Below are 26391 nucleotides of genomic sequence, written 5' to 3'. Positions count from 1 at the left end.
ATTTATATCACAGCCCATCATACCTTTCAACCTCTCTTTTGTTAAAATAACTGCATGATGTTATAGCACAGCCAGTAAGGTTTTTGACGTTAATGGGAAGGGTCTGTGATGGGGTCTTCATATACCTTAAAAAGCAGGAAAGTTGGACAGAATGATGATGTACAGTAATTGGCTCTAATAATAGAAAATGTTCATACCAAGTGCTAGACTGTATAAACCACGGGACCATATCACCAAATGATATGAAAATATCTATATAAAAAGGAATAACACCAATGAATGATGGCATTAGATTGATATTATATATAGTATGCCTGGATTTTATTTAGAATTAATTATAGCGAACTGCTTTTTTTGAGCAAGCAAGCCCTTTTCTGTTACTGGGTGCTTGGAATTGTATTTAAATAGCAGCTGAAGGGCTGCAGCAGGGGTAACATGGATATACAGTGTTTCTGGTCACAGTGTCTTACTAATGTACCCCATTATACCCCCTATCCATCACTCATCTTATTTGCAGTTAAGGCTCTGTGAGCTTCTACTTTGAATAGGGTCCTTTGCAGTTTCCCCCACTTTGGACCTCTTAAAGTCCCATTTATTTTCTAGTTAACTTCTGTGGTGAAGGTTAAACAAATGCCCCCATATGTAATAAAAGGCACTAAGTTTGTAATGTAGCAGTAACCCAAAGCAACCAATAAGATGTTTGCTTTTAAACAGTGACCAGTAACTTCTGCCTGCTGATTGTTTGCTATGGGTTACTGCTCTTGGACAAACTTAATGCCTTTTATTACATAACCGCATTGGGTTGGTATGTGCTGAAGTAGAGTACACTGTCCCTTTAATCCATGAATTATTCTATAAAGATCATAAGTGCTTCCACAATCCCCATATCTATGGTATTTTTTTTAGACCACCTTTATGTGCTTATGAGTTTCCATAGGTCTTCTATTCTGCTGTATGTATCAGTTACCATATATTATATGTAACCATGTTTTTCCTTCTGCATGGAAGCACTTGATAGTCATAATTGCTCAATATAAAGGAATAATAACTAGTGGATTCTGCCTAATGAACTCCCTGTCACACCTCGTCTCGCTTTACCCGACTCTCTCCTCCCACACTCCCGGCCTTTACTCGTGTTTCATGACACCCGTTACATAGTTAAAATTGTCAGGCATTCAAAATACTTCCTAATTCATTTCTACAGTTCCCACGTACACGGGCTCTTCCAACTCACTAAGATGTCTTTTCAATGTCATTTTTATCGAAACTCTCAGGTATTACTTTGTAAGACATATTAACTTAGATGTCAGAATTCTATTGACAGGGCTGAAAAAATAGCACTCAGTTCTCCATCCAGAGAAATGAGCTATTAGTCAGGAGGGAACCATTACTTGTCAATATGGCATTGTACAGACAGGAGAGCATAGCTAGAATTTCACTGGAAATATTTTTAGTAGCTGCCAAATTAAGAAGAACTAATTCGATAACTTACTTTGTGATGAGGCTTGAAAGACCATATTCTATGTAGGAGAATTACTTTCATTCAATTCAAGTGATTTCTGTAGCTTAAACAAGTTGATTGTAGCGTACATTATAAGGAGGTGTGGCTACTAGACCTGCCGGATGCCTAGCAAGCGAATATATGGAACCAAAGATTATAGTTGACATGTTGATAAAGAGTCATTCACCATGTAAAGGTGGTAGTCCAGGTGCACCGGCCCCAGACCCTCAGCATAGAGTGCTTAAAGCAAAGACAACATCAAAATAAAGTAAAAAGCTACATAAACCCTACACGTTTAGTGCCCTAGGGGCACTTAAACATAGGCTAAATGACAGGAAGTATAGAATGCACAACCAGAACAAAAAACTTGGAAAAACAGTTGGGACAGGCACTTAAATACACTGCGTCTATCGCCATTACATAGTGTACAAGATATACCAATTGGGTAAAAACAGATAAGGAAACAATAATAAGGAAACAATACAAGCCTCTATAGAGTACTTGTATTGGGTTAAATATAGGCCATAGAGAGTAGAGACTAATAGAATATACAACCAATTAAAAGAAACTCTGGAAAAAAAAAGTGGGAAAGACTTTTTCAAGAAACAGTGTCTATCACCATTACATAATGTAAAGTATATACAAAGTAAATAAAAACAAAAAATAAAGGGCAATACAAGCCTTCATAATGTACTATTTAGTGGGTACTTGTACTTGTAGGTGAGTACACACCGCCAGTAAATATATTCACAAAATGACATCATCATATCCAATTGAAAAAGAGGCAATGAACAAAGTAGTTCACCCCAGCTGTCACCGAACAATACAGGGCCACTAAAGGTTGTCTTTAGTAACCTTATAAGTTAATGGCGTCCTACTTTTTTGTTCAGATATACACACAAATATACATACATACGTACAGATATAATTTCAAAGTATTTTGTGAACAGAAATAATAAGGCATTATGGAAAAAAAAACTATACAGGTATGGGACCCTTTATCCAGAATTCTCGGGACCTGGGGTTTTCTGGATAAGGGGTCTTTCCGTAATTGGGATATCCTACATTAAGTCTGCTAAAAAAATTAACATTAATAAAATAGGATTGTTCTGCCCCCAATAAGGATTAATTATATCTTAGTTGGGATCAAGTACAGGTACTGTTTTATTATTACAGAGAAAAGGGAATTATTTAACCACTGAATAAACCCAATAGGGCTGTTCTGCCCCCAATAAGGGGTAATTATATCTTAGTTGGGATCAAGTACAGGTACTGTTTTATTATTACAGAGAAAAGGGAATCATTTAACCATGAAATAAACCCAATAGGACTGTTCTGCCCCAATAAGGGGTAATTATATCTTAGTTGGGATCAAGTACAGGTACTGTTTTATTATTACAGAGAAAAGGGAATCATTTAACCATTTAATAAACCCAATAGGGCTGTTCTGCCCCCAATAAGGGGTAATTATATCTTAGTTGGGATCAAGTACAAGGTACTGTTTTATTATTACAGAGAAAAAGGAAATGATTTTTAAAAATGTGAATTATTTGATTAAAATGGAGTCTATGGGAGATGGCCTTTCTCTAATTCAGAAATTTCTGGATAATGGGTTTCCGGATAAGGGATCCTATACCTGTACTAATAACATACATTATTTTCCACGCTGAACCTGGTACCCATGCTATATTGGTCCAAATCTGTCTCCAACATCTGGTGAATTTTAGCCTAGAACACCAATCTGTACCTGCAGCACATACATTTAATAAATCTCCTTCTATGGAGTTTAATTCCATGCAAAAAATCTGTAGTATTCTCTGAAGTATTAGAAACCAGAAAGGACTGCTAGAACTAGTCTGCCTCTTCTCCTACCAGTACTGGATTTCACCATCTCTTTCCCTACCAGCAGCAGTCTTCACTAATGTCCTTTTGGGGCTTGGGAACTTTCGGCGGCAGTGTCAGCTGGGACAAACCTAACTGGTTAGGGCAGAGTGTAGTCCATAGTCAAAACTAGAAAAGAATGAAATATGGCAAGGGGCAACACAGAAGCAACAAACCCAAAAAGGCACCAAAAAATTTATTGCAAAAGGCATTACAATGGAGGTGTCCTCCGACGATGGAGAGCTCTCCCCAGGAGACCTGGTGCGGTGCAAGAGCGTGGGCATAGCTGGAGGGATGTACATAGGCAGTAAGTGCAGACTGTTCTGGTATGGAGTGCATTTTTTTACTGCTGTAGATTTTAAACATGGGCACACAGGGTCGGACTACCCAGTCCTGGTGGGCCCCACTTATTGTCTCCCAACATTAACTGTCCACCTCCCTTTTATCATCGACCTCTTCCTTTTGTCTCGACTGATCACCTGCCAACCTGCTGGATACTGCCTATGTGTCTCCCTGCTGGGCCCCCAGCACCACTATACAGATTTTATTCAGTTAAAGATGGCCGTGTGTTCCACTGTGAAACACATGAGCAACTCTAATTTTTATGCACACAGTGCATTTCTCTTCTATCCTCCCTTCCATCTGGACGCATTTAATGTGTGTTTCCCTGATGGACCCCGGGGCCCCACCGAATATGCACCACCCAAAGATATGTTTGTGTAGGCTGTTTTGTAACTTACCACATTTATATTCTGTATGAACATTACTACTAGAGGCAATCATGGCATCTTGAGACAAGCTCATCACCTTGGTAAGTGAAATATAAGTATGTGCTGCAAAAGCCGCTGTTTGAAAGCAAGAATCTGATCTGGTTACTGTTGGTTAACTGACCTTGGCAAGATTCATGCCTTTTATTACATTACCCAATAAAAGTCTTATCTTAACAATTGAATTTTTGTGCTTCTGCTCTAGTTGTTGATCAGTTTTGGTGCTTGTTTAGCCCTCAGCAAAACTTACAAGTTTAATAATACTTTATAGACCCCTTAATTCTTAACAGCTACTTTATCAAGGTGGTTGCAAGGTAGAAAGTGCAGGGGAACACTAAAAGAAAAAAGTATGTAGCATACTACTTGGCAGATGTGGGTAAGGTAATGCTTTCAGTCTATCTGCAGTGATCATACCGGCATGTGTGGGGTAATAATAATAAGCTTATAATCCATTTTTGCAGTGATCCTACATGTTTGGGAAACATATGTTCCTTTCTGCAGAAATCTTATTGGTATATCTGGAGTTAATATGCTATTGATTTATTTTTGCAGTAATCTTACTGGCCTAGAATGAATGTGTTCATAATCCATTGCTACAGTGATCTTCAATGAACTTACTGGCATGTCTGTGGTTAATGTGCTCATAATTAATTTTCTGCAGTGATCTTACTGGTATGTCTGGTTAGTTATAGCTAAAGGTTGTGGCAAAATAACTAAAAATGTTGCAGTAAATGTAAATGTCCACAGCAGGGGGGTGGGTCGCAGCAGTGTTTGGTCGGTCCCTGGTGTGAGATTCTCTGGTGGGCCCTAGGCTCCCCAGTCTGACACTGTGGGCACATTTGTACAGGTGAAGGGTATATAATGCTCCAAAACTCCAGTAGCCACTTCAAGTGGTGGAGCACACTAACACAAATTTAACTCTTTAATAATTGCTTGCGTTACTGTAGATTTGAATATATATAAAAAAGACTGTGCTACTTAATAGAGTGTTAAGTGCTTCAGTCCCTCACATATGTAAGAATACTGCACAAAGTCAATCCTGATCAAACTGCAGATTGTTGTTTACTGTAGATTGACACTGGTTACTACACTGGTTACTACTACATTTAAACTCTAATTTAGATACTAAAAGGGAAAATCTGTATGTTTAAAGGTATTCTGTCATGGGAAAACTTTTCTTTAACAAATGACTCAGTTAATAGTACTCCTCCAAAAGAATCCTTCACTGAAATCCATTATTCAAAAGGGCAAACCGATTTTTTTATATTTAATTTTGAAATCCAATGTGGGTGTAGACATACTGTATTTTTAGTTTCCCAGGTGCCCTCAACCATGTGACTTGTGCTCTGATAAACTTTAGTCTCTCTTTACTGCTGCGCTAAAAGTTGAAGTGATGTCAGCTTCCTCCCTTTCCTATCCCGAGCAGAACAATGGGCAGGTAACAAAATAACAGCTCCCTGATACCTGCATTGCTTAAAAATGCTCCAACTCCCCTCCTAGTGGTAGATATGGGAATAGCACTCAAATAGCACTCATTAGTAAAATATCCAAGTCCAGCCATGACTCTCCATGAGTAGGAGAAACTATAGGTTAGCTGAAAGCAGTTCTAATGTGTAGTGCTGGCTCCTTCTGAAAGCTCAGACTCACACTTTACTGCTGCGCTGCAAGTTGGAGTGATATCCCCCCCACCCCTCCCAGCAGCCGATCAGCAGAACAATGGGAAGGGAGCAAGATAGCAGCTCCCAGTAGGTATCAGAATAGCACTCAATAGTAAGAAATCGAAGTCCGGCTTGGGACTCCTCCAGTTACATGGGAGTAGGAGAAACAATAGGTTACCTGAAAGCAGTTCTAATGGGTAGCGCTGGCTCCCTCTGAAAGCTCAGACTCAGGCACAATGCACTGAGATGGCGCCTACACACCAATATTACAGCTAAGAAATACATTTGTTGGTTCAAGAATAAAATGTTAAATGGTAGAGTGAATTATTTGCTAAGTAAACAGTGTAATATAGTAAAAAAAATGACACCACAAAAGCCATGACAGAATTCCTTTAATGTAACATTAGTGTAGTGCAATGTAATTTTGTGTAAAAAAAAGTAATGGAACATATTTCTTTTAATGTCCCTGTGTCTTCATTCAGCAAAAGTTAGTGTACGTATAATATTAAAATAAAAGCTATAGACGGACCTCTTTTAAGCAACTCTTCAGTTGGTCTTCATGTTTTATTTTATTATTGACCTTCTTATTCGGCTTCTTTTTGGCCTGTAACTGAAAATAATACAGGTATGGGATCCCTTATTCGGAAACCCGTTATCCAGAAAGGTCCGAATTATGGAAAGCCCGTCTCCCATAGACTCCATTATAATCAAATAATTTAGAATTTTAAAACTGATTTCCTTTTTCTCTGTAATAATAAAACAGTACCTGTACTTGATCCCAACTAAGATATAATTACCCCTTATTGGGGGCAGAACAGCCCTATTGGGTTTATTTAATGGTTAAATGATTCCCTTTTCTCTGTAATAATAAAACAGTACCTGTAATTGATCCCAACTAAGATATTATTAATCCTTATTGGATGCAAAACAATCCTATCGGGTTTAATTAATGTTTTATTGATTTTTTAGTAGACTTAAGGTATGGAGATCCAAATTATAGAAAGACCCCTTATCCGGAATACCCTTGGTCCCAAGCATTATTTATATCTTAATTGGGATCAATTACAATGTACCGTTTAATTTCTACAGAGAAAAAGGAAATCAGTTTTAAAATTCTGAATTATTTGATTAAAATGGAGTTTATGGGAGACAGGCTTTCCGTAATTCGGAGCTTTCTGGATAATGGGTTTCCGGATAAGGGATCCCATACCTGTATATGGTTTTTGCAGGTCACTGACCATGGCAACCAAAAACTGATTGCCTGTAAAGCAATATAATCATTTTTTATTGGGTATCATTCTAGTCAGGACCTTTGTTATCATCTTCCATACTGACTTCCAAACTGCTGCCTGGTTACTAGGGTAATTATGCCCTAACAACCAAATAGCAGTTAAAAGTCCAAGCCTGGCAGCTAAACAACAATACATTTAGTAATACATTTTTTAATTTAAAAAAATCCCAAAAATGAAAAACCAACTGCCCCACTGTCTACCGCAGATGAAAGTGTAATCCTAAGGCACTTTTAAATAAAAATGAAGCATTTCATACCACATCCAACTTTAGGTGAAAATATGCAATCTCTGCAGGTACGTGCAATCGTCATATTTCATTTGCTAGGGTTTATTTCATTGGGGAAAGAGAAAATGAGCACTAACCTTTGTAGAAACGCTACCTATTGCTTCCCACTCTTCTCCCCTCAGCAGATAAGGCACTATTATCTCATAATGTTCATGCTTTTCCTTTTCCGTTTGTTGCCTTGACGATTCCAATTTGCCCTCCACATTCTCTCCTAGACAAAGCGGAACAGAAAAGAATTCATTTTAGCAGGACCAGAGCTGCAAACACAGACATTACTGTTTGGATGACTTTGCAGAGTTGTCTGAAGATTAATATGTTGTGGGAAATATCTTCATAAATCAAATCATGTGCAAGTTTCTTGTTCGTTTATCCAGCGGAAACAAGTGGGAAAAACGAAAAAGATCCGGAAAAATGGGAAATATAAAAGTAAATGCCATAGCAACCTTGCTGATGATGAAAGTCACTTTTTATAATTTAAAGGGATACTGATATAGAATATTCTGTTTGTGGCACCTGTTTATTTGGTCTTCATTTGCGATAGTTTTTGAATTATTTACCTTCCTCTTTTGTCTCTTTCCAGCTTGCAATTTAAAATGCTGTCTGATTGTTGGGGTCAGTGACCCCCAGCAGCCAAATATTTCTTTGTAAGGCTACAGTTTTATTGTTATTGCTACTACCTGTTACTTATCTCTCTTCTCAGTCTTCTTCTATGCATCTTACAGTGTTTTAATTCAATCACTGCCCAGATGCTGGGGTAAACTGGACCCTAGCAACCAGATAGCTGGTTCATAAAAAATGAAGACAACTTCTGTAGATTGTAAGCTCTTTTGGGCAGAGCTTCACCTCTTGTATCGGTTATTGATTGCTTTATATGTTACTCTGTATGTCCAATGTATGAAACCCACTCATTGTACAGCGCTGCGGAATATGTTGGCTCTTTATAAATAAATGTTATTATTAATAATAATAATAATAATAATAATAATAACTTTCTTCATCACACTAAGGGGCACATTTACTAAGACACGAATCTGAACCGAATTGGAAAAATTCCGATTTGAAAACGAACATTTTGCGACTTTTTCGTATTTTTTGCGATTTTTTCGGCGTCTTTACGACTTTTCGGAAATTGTTGCGACTTTTTCGTTACCAATACGATTTGCGCGAAAAAACTCGAGTTTTTCGTAGCCATTCCGAAAGTTTTTCGTAGCGTTAAAACTTGCGCGAAAAGATGCGCCTTTTTCGTAGCGTTAAAACTTAAAAGGTGCGACGTTTCGCGCAAGTTTTAACGCTACGAAAAAATCGCAACTTTTTGCGCAAATTTTAACGCTACGAAAAATCGCCAGATTTTGCGCAACTTTTGGAATGGCTACGAAAAACTCGCGTTTTTTCGCACAAATCGTATTAGTAACGAAAAAGTTTCGACAATTTTCTGAAAAAATCACAAAATACCGATCATTACGAAAAAAACGCAATCGGACGCATTCGGCCCGTTTGTGGGTTAGTAAATGTGCCCCTAAAAGTTAAAGGTGAACAAAATATAAAATCTTAAAACAAATTAATGTACATTTGCTCTTCTTAGCCCTTTTGCAGTTTACAGATTCTTGTATGTTGTTTTTAAAGATATTAGCAGTTTTTTTGTTTTTTTTTAACACTGTTGATATAATAAAATTGGTACAATACCACCATCTACTTGTCAGTTTAGCTGACCAACCTGACAGTCAGGAGAAACTTCCAGAAGAAGTAGAGGAAAGTCTTCTGATGTTGCTGTGCTTAGAATAGAGTGGAGCAGAGAAGCAGTGTAGGGGTTTTTCACGGTGAGGGCAGTGAGGTTGGGGAATGCCCTTCCTAGTGATGGGGTAATGGCAGATTCTGTTAATGCCTTTAAGAGGGGCCTGGATGAGTTCTTGATCAATCAGAATATCCAAGGCTATTGTGATACTAATATCTACAGTTAGTACTAGTGGTTGTATTTATAGTTTATGTATGTGAGTGTATAGATTGGTAGGTGTGGGTTAAGTGTGCTGGGTTTACTTGGAAGGGTTGAACTTGATGGACTCTGGTCTTTTTTCAACCCTATGTAACTATCTGACTTTGGTCATTTGTAAGCAGAGCACATCAGTAGACTTTCCTCTTTTGTCTTGACTGACAGCCCTGTTTGCAGAACAGACCAGAAAATGGCATTTCTAATTCAATCTCATTATATCAGCAGTGTAAAAAAAGCTGCCAATATCTTGAAAACTACAAAAAAATAATGTCAGTTGTAAAAGTGCTCAGAAAAAGGAATTTTACACAAATTTGTTTAGAGGCTTCATAGTTCCTATAAAATATGCTACAGACAAAAGAGCAACATGGAGCAAAGGTAGGACTTTTACCATAGCCTGTAACAGTTTTTTTTACTGGTGCATAAAGGTAAGTTTAATTGGTTGAATTGTTAATGGGGGGGGGGGGGGGGCACTGTGCTTATATAATTCATTTAAAAAACAGGTTATGCCATCAGTTCTAGGGGCCCAAATAATGAGTAATATGAACAGGGGAGCAGAGTAGGGGATACAGTTTAGGCTTGAGTAATGTACATGAAGCAACATCATATAAATACACATAAAATGTATGAATAAAGGTTCAATATCACCACCCTGCCCACTGTGGGCTTAATTCAAAGGCTTTGTTGAGTAGGATTCTCTAGGCTCTGCACAAATGTTTTTTCCATCAGACTGTATCATGACATTTCCGATATCCCTTCAATGCTGTAAAATCTAAAGTGATGCTGACATGTGTGCAAAAGAGCCAGCGTTAAGCAATACTTGGCTAATTAGCCAGGGTATAAAGGCCACGTTTCATTTGCTCGAGACATTTCGGGTTAGTGCACGGAGAGAAGCAGAGTTTTGTGTAGCCCTTAACTACGTAATTGCCAAATTATTTATAAATGAATAGATCTCCGTAGCCTGCAGGCAAACCATTCTGCTATGACCGGAGCACATGTAATGGTTAAGCTTTTATGAACAGGAACGAAAGAACAGTATAGACCGAAGAACAGGTACAGTATAGAAAGAGTAGGAATAGATCAATGTCTGTCTATCTATGTAAAAATAACCCTGACAAGTATAAATAAAAAGTCTCTGTTGGCATCTTTTAACTGCACATGAAGAATAGCTCTTATTCCATCAGCTTGGGAGGGAAAGAAGCTTTTATATGTACTTTGACAGAAAAACAGGTTTCATAAATTATAGTAAACCTTAGCAATAAAAAATATATTTAGCCTGCTACGTGTCCAGCTGAAAACACTTAGTTCTGAACGTTGCTCATACATATGGACAAGAGCTGGAAAGCAGGAGTACAGAGGGGTTGGGACATCTGGGCATCAGACTGCAAAGCTTCCAGATTACAAAATGAGAATTGACCATATTTAATATATGCTTCATACTGACCACTGCCCAGGCCCCATAAAATATATTGCTAATAGTTTCATTTTCATTCAGTTGTAACTATACAATCTTCAGTTGTTAAACATCCCTAACTTAATGGAGGTTGTTGTCAAAACTGAAGCAGTTGATAAAGTTGTATAGTACATGCTTGACAAATGCTGGACCTTATCTAACCAATTGGTTATATATCATAAATGTTCCATTAGTTCAGGCCATCACTTCAGTTGCAGATATTAAAAAAACATTTCGAAACGGCAGATGGCCTTAAGAAAGATGGTCTATTGCAAACAGACCCCCAATCTGGGATACGTGTACAGGTGATCAGGATGTATCGTCAAACTGCCTGACCAAACCTGGGCATGTATGGCCAGCTTCAGGCTCATACCAAGTGTTCATCTCTTTTTAATTCAGATGTTAGCTGAACCTCTTGTGCCATATAGCTCTAAGCCAAAAGCATTTAAGGGATACAAATAGGAGACCAATAGGAGACATCACACTAGGACACTGGGAAGAACATCTCTGTACTTATGTGAGTAAAGGCCCACCCTGGCTGGAAAACACAACCGGTGAAACCCTCGAGGGAACTATTACAGCTCAGCTTGGAAAGTTCCCTCTCTCTGTTGCTCCAATGGGGCAACTCAACATAGGATACAGCCCTACCCTGGATATTCATTGCTTTTATACATCACTAGTGTGACTAGCCTTAAGCTCCTCCACTACTTGTACCCCAGGGAAACCCAACATCAGCCTATAGGGGGCTCTATTCTGGAAGGGGCCCAGGTTTATGCACAAACCACTCATAAATAAAGGAGCAGTTTAGAAATAAATCTATTCCATAATAAAACAGCCTCTTTTGACATTGTCTTTCATTGGTTTGCATGATAAATGAATGCTTTGTGGAGCAATTAGGAAACTGTCTATTAATAGGAAGGAAAGCATCTGGTACTTTTAATATTTTTAATATGGATTATGCAGCATTAACACAATGCCCCCGAACATCTGTGCTCAGCATATTTTCAGGTAAACTCATCAACACAGATTCTCCTTTTGTCAAAAACAATAGATGATTGGATGAACCAATGGTGAAGTTGCACTACCACCCGTGTAGCTCAAATTTTAGACAAGAGCACAAAGCATTCTTTGTTATGTGTGAAGCCCCAAACAGCATAATGCAGGGTTGTCCCCTCCAATCGTTCTCCACAATAGACGGCTTTACACATTTTTAGATGAACGGCATTGTTAAATTATTAACCCATCCAAATAAAATGTCATTCAGGACCGTTACAGCAAGCATTCTTTGTTATTGATTAAAAATAATAATTTGAATCAATTATTTAATAATATTATATATAGTAGAAATAATTTAAACCTTAAATAAACCCAACAGGATTGTTTTGCCTACAATAAGGATTAATTATATCTTAGTTGGGATCAAGTACAGGTACTGTTTTATTATTACAGAGAAAAGGGAATCATTTAACCATTAAATAAACCCAATAGGGCTGTTCTGCCCCCAATAAGGGGTAATTATATCTTAGTTGGGATCAAGTACAGGTACTGTTTTATTATTACAGAGAAAAGGGAATCATTTAACCATTAAATAAACCCAATAGGGCTGTTCTGCCCCCAATAAGGGGTAATTATATCTTAGTTGGGATCAAGTACAGGTACTGTTTTATTATTACAGAGAAAAGGGAATCATTTAACCATGAAATAAACCCAATAGGGCTGTTCTGCCCCCAATAAGGGGTAATTATATCTTAGTTGGGATCAAGTACAGGTACTGTTTTATTATTACAGAGAAAAGGGAATCATTTAACCATTAAATAAACCCAATAGGGCTGTTCTGCCCCCAATAAGGGGTAATTATATCTTAGTTGGGATCAAGTACAGGTACTGTTTTATTATTACAGAGAAAAGGGAATCATTTAACCATGAAATAAACCCAATAGGGCTGTTCTGCCCCCAATAAGGGGTAATTATATCTTAGTTGGGATCAAGTACAGGTACTGTTTTATTATTACAGAGAAAAAGGGAATCATTTAACCATTAAATAAACCCAATAGGATTGTTCTGCCCCCAATAAGAGGTAATTATATCTTAGTTTGGATCAAGTACAGGTACTGTTTTATTATTACAGAGAAAAGGGAATTATTTAACCATTAAATAAACCCAATAGGGCTGTTCTGCCCCAATAAGGGGTAATTATATCTTAGTTGGGATCAAGTACAAAGGTACTGTTTTATTATTACAGAGAAAAAGAGAATATGTTTTCACATTTTGAATTATTTTATGGGGGATGGCTTTTTGTAATTCAAAGCTTTATGGATAATGGGTTTTTTGGATAATGGATCCCATACCTGTACAATAAATCTTTAGGATAGTCAAGGGGCCCACTAACTAACAAATACATTCAGATGTATTCTGTTCTTTGCAGATGGAGTTTTCAAAGGTGTATATAACTACCAACATGTTCTCACTTCAAAAATGCCCTATGGACATATATATATATATATGGAGCAACTGTAACTGTAAGTGAATGGGCCCCTAATGTCTTCTTTAGGTTCCCTATAATTTCAGGTAGATGACTTGTCTCACAGACATATATATAGTGTATATATACAGAGAGAGAGAGATCGTATATTAGTCAGGGCCCCCCTTTGCCCCCCCTTACTCCTGTACCCCCAGTAGACTCAGGGTCTACTGCACCCTATTGTGCTGCACTGCTCAACCAAACTTTATTCGGCTGTTGCTGGACTACAAATCCCAGAACAATTTAACTTATAATGAAGGTTGTAGTCCAACAACATCATGGTTGTATTCTTAAAGCAATATTGCACAATAAACTATTCTAAAACGTTCCCTGAAATCTCCAGGGTGAGTGGCTGCATTGAAATGCAAGAAATCCTCCAATGAGAATCCCAGCTTTTCTGTGTAAATCTGGCTCCATGTTCTTTGTTCCAGCACTGATCAAGTTTGTCCTTTATCCCCTTATCTGATCCCAGTGTCATATAATGAATGGAAGAAAATAACATCATTATCTCTATATGTAAGATAACAGCAAGATGCCTGACACAGTGCTGGGAATCAGCATTCTCACTGGTCAATTATTTTGCATCAATAATGAAGTTTTTGATCATTAGAATTCTCATTGGTGAATTTTCTTACACCTATAATTAAGTTTTTTGGCAACTTCTACAGCAACTAGTGGGCTCAGTGGGGCAGTGTTATAGTAGGGTTTACAACCCCTTTAATTCCCAGTATAGGCTCCATATTGACAATAGCATACAAAGCAACCAAAGCCTTTACACATTTGCAGATACATTTATTTTTTAATCCAGCTGTATTTATACAATTGTGTGTTCTCTTGTTCTCTTGTGTGTCGATGCATTGACAACATATCTATATCTATCTATATAGCTTTTCAGTGTGTGTGCAGCTCGATGTGTAAAGAAGCAGCAGGCTGGTAATAATCATTCACGTTATAGCTGGCTAATAATGATAATTAGTTTGTAATTAAGAACTAAATCTGAACTTAAAGATGCATAATGTAAGCCTGCGGCATCCATAAAGTTACTGTCTGGATCACAATATAATATCATTAGCAGAGATTGAGATGCCTCACAGTTGGGTGCCTCTGTGTCACTTTCTGGGGAAATATATAGCTGAATGAGACTTATAGAAAAGAAAATACTCAAAAAGAAGAGCGAAGGCAAGCTAGAACAAAACAACTGAACAGCTTGGTGTACATGGCCGCCTCTCCCCTGTGGTGGGGCAGAGGCCAGAAAGGATTAATACGTAGGATTGTACAACCGCTAAATTACAGCTGTGGTTGGACTACAAGTCGCAGTACCTATGCCTAGCATCCTCAGTGGCATAGGTGCTTCCCATAGCAACCAATTGGATCATGCTGTCAGATTTATTAACCAGTAGTAGACCAATTAAATTGAATTTTGTTCCTAGGGGTATCGTAACTGCACTGATACTATTTAACACTTTTGCGTAGGGTTGCCACCTTTGCCAGTGATAATCCTGAATAAAGGGGCTAGGGCTGATGGAATCTGGGGTTGGGCAGTGACACTGGGGGTGGGCATGATGACATCAGAGGTGGGCATGAAGATGTTGGGTGGGGTTATGACACCAGAGTGGGGTTTCTGAATCACTTAGATGCAATTGCCTGGATTTCTGTCCAGCTTTCTCAATGTTTTAAACTGGACAGAAAGTTTTGAAGGGACAGTCCTTTGAAAAACTGGGATGTCAGGTTCAAAATCAGATGGGTGGCAAGTCTAAATCCAAAAACTCTCCTCCTAAAACCTGTCAAGATCATGTAGAAGTCAATAGCAGATGTCCCTTGCCATGTTGGAAAATTTTTCTTTACTTTGAACTATTTGAGTTCTTTGGATTTTTGATGCCGGTTTTTGTGCGACAATTCAAAAAAGTTGTGGTTATTGTGCGACAATTCGAAAAAGTTGTGTTTTTCATTTCAGATTCTTTGATAAATGTCTGACATTCAGGGAAATTAGTTTATATGTGGTTTCAAAAAAAATAAAATGAGATAAATTTCTTTTATCTACTGAAAAGCTTTAGTAAATCTGTCCCGATGTGCCTACAGTCTCCAGTTGGACTGTACTAGGGTACCCAAAAAAAGGGCAGTAGATACAGAGACATGTGCCCTTGTCTATGTGCCCTTTGCCTTGTAACATAAAATGTACAGGACAAAAATATGCAGGGAAAATGCATTAAAATGCTAATAAAAATGACCCTTTCTAATTGTCCGCCGTGTCTATTTTCATGCTATGCGTTAGAACACACAGAAAAAGCATCATGCAACCAAAATTCATCCAAGATTGTCCCTGTGAGCAGTCTGTGCAATTTCACATTTTAAAACTGATAATGATTCTTAAAAAATGTATTTCTTCTCACTTTTTGCTAAACCTGAAAGTAAGGAACACCCACTAGAAAATAAAAGTCTCTGACAATCAGCGGGATCTGTGCAGCTTATCACTGCTACTTGAAGCCATCAGAGTTACTCAAGCTAAATGTGCCATTTATGATTCTCTATCTGATGGAAAACGGGACAGTGTTCCCATTCCATGGCGAGCCACATTAATCAGCAGTTTCATCTTCCAAGATCTAAGAGCCATCGCCCCCATCACCCTTCTCCCACTCATTCTCTAGCTTTTCTCATTACTTAAGCTCAGAAACTTTTCTTCCTATTCACTATTTGAATTTGGCATGTGATTTTTTGTTTTGTTCTTATTTGTGTAACCAACCAGAATTTAAATGCATATTCTACTCATAAATTCAACATAACCCCAATGAAAGGGACAACAAGCCCCTCCCAAGCACCCATATACCAAACTCCATACATTAAAAAGGACACTCAGGGATTTTACAGAATTAAGTTGTACGGCGACATGAGCTGGAAGCAATGGACTCATGTTGACAATATGTTCTGTCCAGTGAAGTAAAGTGAAACTGTTCTGTTCCACTGAAAAAATACCGTAACCAAAAGCCAAAGCTTTTGCCAAAAGCTTTGGAGTCAATGGGTGATTTTTGCCACATTTTTTCAGTCAATCTGCATTTTTTCTCGTGTTCTTCATTTTTTCTCTCAGGCCAAGTGCATTGAAGTCAATGTGCATTTTTGCTTGTTTTTTTTTTTCTCATGTCAAATACATTTCTTTTTTGCAAATACATTGTTTTTCCAGCTATTTTTCCAGCATGAAAAAAATTGCATTTCTTTCCTCTGGCGGAGAGATTCTAGTGCAGATTCTCAAAAATTTTCACCACCTGTCTAGGGCAAAGTGAAAAATAAACTCTTTTTATGGTCCTTTATCGCCTCCTTTACTCTGAAGAGTCCCTGAGGGAGGAGAGCAGCGCCAATGCTTTATGAATAACCAGCTCACTCTGTGTTGCCTGTGCTCTCAGGCAAAGTAAATTATCTCTTAATGCAGGTAATGAACTGAAAAGAGTAGTGTGAAAAATACCATAACTCTCTCCTTCCCAGGGTGACTCTTTAGAGTTTCTGGGATGGCAAATGCAGCTCGATATGTTTGATGGATTTGCTCATTTGTGCTATTTTGAGCAGATTTTTAATGTCATTCCATTGTTCCTTCAAGCTATTCACATTTATAATTACCTTTCCCCCCCTTGTTGCCTTCCCTGCTCAGTTCTAATGAGACTATATGACTGGAAAAAAGCATGTGAATATTGCTTCTGTGCCCAATAAGGATAAAGCTCTTTAACTCAATAGAGCAGACTAACAAGAAAAAACCCAACACTGACTTTGTAGCATGAAGAGAAGATGATGTCCTAATCGGTGGACATTTACTGCCATGTTATTATTATTATGTAGGTCAGTAGGGCTTAGCGTAGGGTTAGAAAAGTAGGCTTGCATATCTGTATTTTACACATTGCTCTACTGGTGGTCTGAATGTAAAAATATACTTATTCTATTTCCAACTGACTGCCTCTCCGAGCCCTACTGGGCCACACAACTGGCAGATCTTTATGTAGTAAGTGAATCAACAACAAGAGGATCAGCGAAAACAAAGCAAACATGAACTTAGGAAAGAGTATAGAATTTAGGAAGAATAAGAACTATTATCCTTATGCTTGGGATAAGGGATCTTTCTGTAATTTGTATCTCCATACCTTAAGTCTGCTAAAATCATTTAAACATGAAATAAACCCAATAGGATTTTTTTGCCACCAATATGTATTCATGCAGCTTAGTCACCATTAAGTACAAGGTACTGTTTTATTATTACAGAGAAAAAGAATATAATTTTTAAAAATAAGAATTGTTTTCTTAAAGCAGACACTATGGGAGCATGATTTTAGATAAGGGATCCCATGCCTGTATAATAAATACACATATTTAATTTGCAACATTTTATGTGGTTGAATGACAACTACAAGTTTTAGGGGCTGATTTACTAAGACACGATTTCGAATCCGAATTGGAAAAATTCCGATTGGAAACGAACATTTTGCGACTTTTTCGTATTTTTTGCGATTTTTTTCGGCGTCTTTACGATTTTTGCGTAAAAACGCTAGTTTTTCGACGTCTTTACGAAAGTTGCGCAAAGTCGCGATTTTTTCGTAGCGTTAACACTTCCGCGCAAAGGCGCGCCTTTTTCATAGCATTAAAACTTAAAAGGCGCAACGTTTCGCGCAAGTTTTAACGCCAAGAAAAAATCGCGACTTTGCGCAACTTTCGTAATGACTACGAAAAACTCGCGTTTTTACGCAAAAATTGTAAAGACGCCGAAAAACTCGCGTTTTTACGCAAAAATCGTAAAGACGCCGAAAAACTCCCGTTTTTACGCAAAAATCGTAAAGACGCCGAAAAAATCGCAAAATTACAGATCATTACAAAAAAAAAGCAATCGGACGCATTCGGCCCGTTCGTGGGTTAGTAAATGTGCCCCTTAGTCTGTGTGTAAAGAGAACAGGAAAGGGATACAGAAGAAACAGCTGATCATGACGTGTTCTGTTGTTTTGTAGGTATCTATAGGGCAGCATCTCCATTTTCCACTTTTACTGTTTAATCATAGATTTCTGTGATTAATTTATGTTCCACTGCCTGGTGTTATTTGTCGAGCAGCTCTACACTACTATCTACTATGTCTTTTGGATTCTATTGTTGAGAGTTTTGGTCAAGGATTCCTTATACAATTCATCTTCTGATGAAACATCTCTTCATCTAATTTGGAAATTAAAACTTTATTTGGGGCTTTATCATATCACATTAGGTCAAGGCCAGCTCCAATAGAGTCTGCTTTAAGCAAATAATTCTCATTTTTAAATGAGATTTTTCTTTCTTAATAAAAAAACAGCAGCTTGTACATGAAGGTAATAAATCTGCACATATCGACATTGGTGGCAAAACAATTCTATTGAGTTTATTTCATGTTTAAATGATTTTTAGTAGATATAAGATAAAGAGATCCAAATTTTTATATTTCAATATTTCTTTTGATTGTAATAAAAGTAATAATGCATTTAGTTGTTGCATGGGCAAAATAATTTGGCAGGGATAAATTTGCAGCGAATTTCGCCATTAACAGATTGTTTTGTGAAATGGGCTACAAAATTCACCTTGAAAAAATTGTCGGGAGTGTAAAAAATTTTTTTTGTGCGCATAAAAAAATTGTCGTGAACGGTGTTTTTTTTACGTGCCCCTTTGCGAATCTTTTTAAAGATTTGCAAAATTTTCGGATAAGTGAAACGGGACAGATTTGCTCATCACTAGTTGCAACCTTACTTATGCCATTTCTACGAATTTCTACGTTTCGCCATTAACAGATTGTTTTGTGAAATGGGCTACAAAATTCACCTTGAAAAAATTGTCGGGAGCGTAAAAAATGTTTTCACTAGTTGCAACCTTACTTATGCCATAAGTTTTAAACAATGCAGATATGCCGTCCTTATGGTGATCTGGAGAATATACCCAGTAGAAATTCCCTGCTAGTGCACACTGAGTTCAGAAATACGGATGCCAATTAGTAATGACTGACTCTACCCCATTTGCTTCTCCAAGAAATGTGTTGGGGGGGTCAATCGTTTTTTTGAGCATTTTTTCTTGCACTAAATGTATTGGAATCAATGAGCATTTTTTTCCATGCAAAAAACTTTTTTTCCAACAAAATAAAACGTATGGCAAAATTCTAGCACAGATTCATAATAATTTACACCACTTGCAAAAATGTCGTGAATTTGAATTAGGTAAGAGTGATAGAACCCAGAAAACCAGGCTTTAAAATGAAACTTTTTCTACATACCCATGTGATATATATTCCTTTAGCTCTAAGCAAATGTTGCTAATTGCTCATTATGTATTCTAAAGAAGAAAAAGAAAACCCGTATGTGCAGATTTAACGGAATTATCGTAAGAACAATACATAAAAACACATGCACCTTTCTTAATGACGATACAATTAAGGTTTTTGGCCAAGGCCCTAGAGGAGATTACATTTTAGAAATGGGCCTGAGACCAATCTATTTGCTTTTCTTTCATCACCACAGGTTCCTCGCACACAGTCTCCACATAATGAAAACTTCAGCGGGGTTGGATAATTGCTGAACGTGTGCTCAGAACCAGCTGTCAAAACACCTAATTACTGTGGCTCCCTATAACGATGAACGTAGTGCAAATATTACCGTACATTTGCATTTTATTTTATGGAGTTTAAGCTACGCTGCCCACCAAATACACAGGTTGGAAACAGTAAATACACTTCTTTTGTGTTATCTTTTGATCGCCCACAGTTTGATTGCAAAAAGTTCTTGTTTGTTATTAAAAATTTCTAGCACTGTTAATAATATAATTGTATTTATCTTTTTCATTTCCAGATAGAACTCTAATCCCCATATGTAATAAAAGACACAACGTTTGCCCAGTAGCAGTAACCCAATGTGGCCAATAAGATGTTTGCTTTTTTACAGGTTTAGCAGTAAATTCTACCTGCTGATTGGCTAATATGGGTTACTGTTCCTGGGCGAACTTAGTGCCTTTTATTACATAATCCCCATAGTGCTGAAGAGTGTTGGCTTTCAAGTATACTCCCCCCCTGTCTTTTTATTTTCTATCAGCTTTTTCAGATGCATAGAAAGAGATAAAATTGTAAATACAAGTTTCAAACACAACAGAAGTAGAGTATGGCTTTTCATACTGAGGAGCCAGGAGAGTTGAGGACAGAGGAGAAAGAATAGAGAAGGGAATGGATAAAGCAAAAAGTAAAAGGGAACTGGTCTTTTTTATCCAAGTGATGTCTTGTGGGTTCATCTACCTGCTACTGCCGCCCACTCCTTGCCTCAGAATCAGCAACATTATAGGCAATGTATCAGTCCTGGGATACAAAATAGGCCCTGACATTTCAAGAATACAGAGGCCCAAAGATAGCCCCATCAGCCCAGTAGATAGAGAGGGTCATTTAATAAATGTTTGCAGTGCAGAATTATTCGCACAGTGGACATATTTGCCCAGGGACGGAACTAGGGGTAGGCAGAAGAGGCAGCTGCCTAGGGCGCAACCATTGGGGGTGCCAGGCAGCCTCTCCTGCCTACCATTAGCCCACTCACTTTAGTCATTGCCTCAGCCACTTGTCATTAGCGGCGGAGGCAATGATCCCTCGCATCGTGAACCGCCGCCCCCCTCGACTGCACATGCGCTCTAACGTGTGGGGGAGGCGAGGTGGCCGACCGGGTTGCTTAGGGCGCCCGGTCGGCTTGGCCCGCCCCTGTATTTGCCCTGCCCATGTTTATATTTATAAAGCTGGATAAGACTGGTGCATTTAATGTACAAAAATAATTGCGAATTATTATTCGCAGTGCGAATGCCCCTTAAAAGCTTTTTAAATGTGGCATATTCGCAAATTGTGAATATTTATGTGCATGCTCTGTGTCCATGTTACGCCACAACATTGGTGATGTAAGAAATATTTGTTAAACTGATTTCACACATTAAAAGTGAAAATCTGAGCTATATTTGTACACAATAAACACGTGCAGACAGTCACAGGGGTCATTTATAAGGTTCGCGCAGCGCATGTTTTTTCACAAATGTTTGTTTTGTGCATGTTTTCCGCACCTTTTTTTGCCAAATTTTTCCGCGGCTAATTTTTACGGAAGCTTCGCAAAACAATTCGCCAATGGCGAAATGCAGAAATTCGCTGCAAATCCATGCCTTCGCTCTTCACTACTTTGCACCTTTCTAGGTCTTAGCAAACCAGGCAACTTGTACTTTCAGTACATCAGCAGGTTTTACAAATGTAGGATCAGGATTGTTGTTTTGCTGGAAGCACTGGATTCTAGTCACATTGATCATTGACGTTGCATGCATTTGTACATACAGGACTGGCAGAAGTAAGCGCGACACCACGGCCCATGTATTCCTAAACCCCCTTCTGTGATAAAGTGACTGAGGGCAACATGGCTCCCATACAAACTCACTGGCATCTCTAAAACTGTTCTGTTCACACCAGGGTGCCTTCTACAAGGACCTGCACCCACGGAGCCACTTTGTACGAGATGTGATTCAAGCCTCACACGCTTCATTATTGAATCAGCAGCTATGGCCTCAGCGCATGAATAAAAATGCATGAAATCCATGCTGCTTTGATACATTGACAGGACTAGATATTGATTCACTCATACAGATAACCCCAGAGACTACTCTGTTGATTTTGCATGGTTTTTTTTTTACTTATGACAAATTTCTTATTTAAATTTGCAGACATTATTTATCATGAATGAGCCCATGCACAGAGTATGTGGCCTTTCCGCTGCTGGTGCATAACATGTCCTTCACCGCTCTTGTGTTCTCAACTTCCCTTGCTGCTAGCGGCTTTTTGCCGGAGAGGGCAGATCTGGTCAGGGTGAATGTCAGGTTATGCATTAGCTAATTCCTTCCTTTGGCCATAGACTGTATTTATTAAAGGAAAACTATACCCCCAGAATGAATACGTAACCAACGGATAGTTTATATGATGTTAAGTGACCTATTAAAGAATCTCACCAAACTGGAATATATATATCAGTAAATATTGCCCTTTTACATCTTTTCCCTTGAGCGACCATTTTGTGATGGGCTGTGTGCTCCCTCAGAGATCAGCTGACAGGAAATAATGCAGCTCTGACTGTAACAGGAAGTAGTGTGGGAGTAAAAGACAGAACTCTGCCCATTAATTGGCTGATGGGGCCTAGCATGTATGTGTGCCTTGGCTTGTTTGTGTGCACTGTGAATCCTATGGTCCCAGGTGGCAGCCCTTAGTACTTAAAATGGCAATTTTCTATTTAGAATTGCCCAATGGCACATACTTGATTATTTAGATAAAGCAGGGTTTTACTTATGAGCTTTTTTTATGCAATATGTTTTTATAGAGACCAACATTGTTTGGGGGTATAGTTTTCCTTTAAAGGGCAAATAATCAAGTGTTAAAGGAACAGGGCTACAATAACGAAAGAAAGGACGAAGTTAATAAATGCAGATTTTGCACTTGATTGACTGAATTTGCTAAAGCAGCTATAGTGATATCTCAATGTATTTAAAGTCCCAAGTGGATAGAGAGTCTGTTATTTATAAGGAAGCCATCTGACATCAGCAGAACTGTTATAGAGATTAAATATTGTGTTCTCATTATATTATATGAAGCTGTCATTGTCTCAGCTTGCAATTTCAGTTTTATCCTAGCTGCCATTTTCTACGTGGGGCTGACTATAGCCCTCCTTCTCCTATTGATGCCCTTATAGGAAATCAGCAGTGGGAGGGAACAGCAGCCCATGGGTCATGGTGTGATGTTACTGTGGGGTGTAGACAGCCAAAACTGGGTTTAAGCAAGGGCAACTCCCATTTCTCATGCTTAATATGGAGAGTTAACAGTATTCTATTGTGCTGCGGACAATTCAGCAGGAAAAAGGGATCCTAAATTTGCTACACTTAGGGTGAAAACACACGGAGCTACTTAGTAGCAGCTACTTGTCACGGCAACTAAACACCAGAAAATCCCCTGCCATAGACAATACTGAGAATTGCTTCTGCTAAAACACATGTAGAGACAATTATCAGTAAATGATCTGCATTGTTTATTTTAGTAGCCATGACAAGTAGCTGCTACTAGTAGCTCCATGTGTCTTCACCCTTAAGGTGGCAATACACAGGCTGATAAAAGCTGACAACCCAGTCCCTCCAGCCTGTCAGCATTATCCATCTGTGAGGCCCTCCCTATGGCGTGCCCAACTTATATTTTTCCAAAAATCAACAAGATATCCATCCAACAAACCATCAGACAGAATTTAAAATCTAATCAGCTGAGGAACACATCAGTGAGTTGTCCTTTCCCAACGGTATGTGTATAGGATCCAATTGTTGGTTCAGGGACCAAATTATTCTGTCAGTCCAGTTTAGCCCAGTGAGAGGTGCCAAAGATCTTTTTGTTTAGTGGCCTCAAAAAATAAGCAGATCTACTTGTTACAGTAATTATTATAAGTATATAATATGTGACACTGGAAGGAATTTCAATGCGAAAAAGAAGAATATGTACATAACTGTGTCATCTATAGTGATGAGCGAATCTGTTCCGTTTCGTTTCGCCGAAAAATTCGCGAATCTTTCAAAAGATCCGCGAAATGGCGAAAATGTTGTGCGGCAAAAAAAATTGTCGCCCACGACTATTTTTTTGTCGCCCGTGGCTATTATTTTGTCGCCCGCAACTATTATTTTGTCGCACGGCTATTATTTTGTCGCCCGCGGCTATTATTTTGTTGCGCGGCTATTCTTTTCACACCCGCGACTATTCTTTTTTTATGCCGGTGACAATTTTTGGACGTACGGCGAATTTTTCTGCGGCACATTTTTTCATCCGTTTCGCGAAACAATCCGCCAATGGCGAAATACGGAAATTCGCTGCGAATCCATGCCTGCCGAAACATTTCTCCCATCACTAGTCATCTAGTAAAAGAGACATTTTTGAAAAGAGCTGTGTGCAGATAGAGGGTCTAGGCATAAAACTGCAGATCTGTACAACATACTCAGGCTGAGACCAGCTGAACAACATAAGAGAGGAAATACATTTTCAATGAACATTTTGCTTGGATTTCCCAGCACCAGAGCTATTTTTCCCTTATAGGCAGAAGCCGGAGCCAAGAAACAATGTGTTCTCTTCCCGTTAGCATTCTCTTTGCAGTATTTGGCAACTTCTGAATGGATCAATAGTGAGGTGTTTTATTTACAGATGGCGGCAGTAGCGAACAGCTGGGTCACATTGAAAATACAAAGTCTGAAAACTGTACAGACCTTCATTTGTAACGCCATGAGCATTATTAGGGCTATTACTGTATTGGCAACTGAATCATGGGATAGGGAAGAGCATGTTGTGTATGCATGTGTGTGCCCATTCACATGCTTAGGTAATCTCATTAAGATACCACTAGGTAGTTAATCTTTGTATCATAATAGGAATAATGTTATTTGTTATGAGGTTTATGATTTGGAAATTTTACAGCAGTGTGCCTGTGGCAGTGAATATACAGTGAGTGTCATGCAGGTCTCACAAGTGTGTCGGTTGCACTGCACTGCACACACTTTAACAGAGCAGGACTCACTGGTGCTTCTAGCTAGGAGTACGAATGAGCAAAAGTACATAATTACCTAGGTAATTTGTATTGGAGTCCATCAAGTTCAACCCCCTCCAAATAAACTCAAGTGTGCACATATACACATACTTTTACAGACCTAGCTATACACTGTCATATATATAAGCTATATAAACTAGCATCTATATTACTAAACTAATTGTAGCCTCGGATATTATGCTCAATCCCCAACTATATGTCTGTAATGTCCTCTAATGTACTTGCAAAGAGTAATTATGCCCCCTTGCAAGCTGCATTTCTCCAGAGAACACAACCCTAACCTTGATAGTTCTCATATATGCAGCATCCATTTTACCTGCCTATTTGCACATCTCTGCACTCTCTCTTAAGCTCATTAATATGCTTCTTAAGGACTGGAGCCCAAAACTGCACCGCACACTCAAGGGGACCTATAAAATGCAAAATTAAGTTTTTAGTTATGAAGATAAGGCCGCTTTTTTGCAACGCAGTACTTTATTTGCTTTAGTAGTACTGAGTGATACTGCCTGGAGTTGCAAAGCTTGTTATCCCCAAAAATCCTCAAATTCTTCCCAATTATAGAGACCCCCCCAACACACTAACCATTTTGTGTATAACTCACATTTATATTATTTCTACCAAAGTGCATAACTTATCAACATTGAGCCTTATTTTCCTGCTTGCTGCCTAGTTTTCCAAATTGAAACATATAGTTTTGTTCAATTTAGTATCATCATCAAAAATAGAAACAGTACTTTTAATGCCCACCTTTATGTCACTGATAAACAAGTTAAAAAACAAAGGGCCAAGGACAGACACATGTGGTACTTCACTAACAGCACTATAAGAAAATGTTCCATTTACCACTAGTAATGAGTGAATCTTTCCCGTTTTGCTTCGTTAGAAAATTTGAAAAGGCAAAAAAGTAGTGAAATGGTTAAAATGATGCACAACTAATTTACCACCATCATCAATGTGCACTCAATTTTGCTTCCATTCTGGTGCTTTTGTAAATCAGCATTAATTACTTATTGGGGAGAAGTTCACTTTGAATAAAAGTTCATTAGGCCACAGATTGACCTGTGGAAAGCAAATTTATCATTGGTCTTCGTTAATTATTTTTTACTTTATACTTTTTGATTCAGCGTCCTATCTATCCTGCTTACTTCCAATCTTCAACTAAAAATGTTATCTATATCTTTTAGCAAAAATACAGTACATGCCAACGTTGTGCGATGGCGTTAATTTGGCATTTGGCTTTATGATGTATATTTATACAGCTGTTTACACAGCTTTATTAGTAAGGGTGTTGTAATAAGCTCTATTCCTCTGGACAAACACAAAATAAAATTAAATATAAGATAATATATATGGGGTGTGGTACACGATACAATAAGATGGCAAACAATTGCCCTATTGATAGCATTACAAGACTGAAATTCTATAGTATATAAACAAGATAAAAG

At 38.2% G+C, this 26391-nt stretch overlaps 1 protein-coding gene across 1 annotated transcript in view; it reads right to left on the bottom strand.

The window, feature by feature from the left end:
- The window catches only part of adam12 (ADAM metallopeptidase domain 12), a 317400-nt gene that overhangs the window by 262820 nt on the left and 28189 nt on the right, over nt 1–26391 (bottom strand). The window contains 1 exon segment of the mRNA NM_001040014.1: nt 7463–7596. Coding sequence (NP_001035103.1) covers nt 7463–7596 — 134 coding nt within the window.

The sequence above is a fragment of the Xenopus tropicalis genome, chromosome 7 (genome assembly GCF_000004195.4).
Source record: "Xenopus tropicalis strain Nigerian chromosome 7, UCB_Xtro_10.0, whole genome shotgun sequence".
NCBI lineage: Eukaryota > Metazoa > Chordata > Amphibia > Anura > Pipidae > Xenopus > Xenopus tropicalis.
Note: the sequence above shows the minus strand (reverse complement) of the source record. Positions and strands in the feature narration are given on the sequence as shown.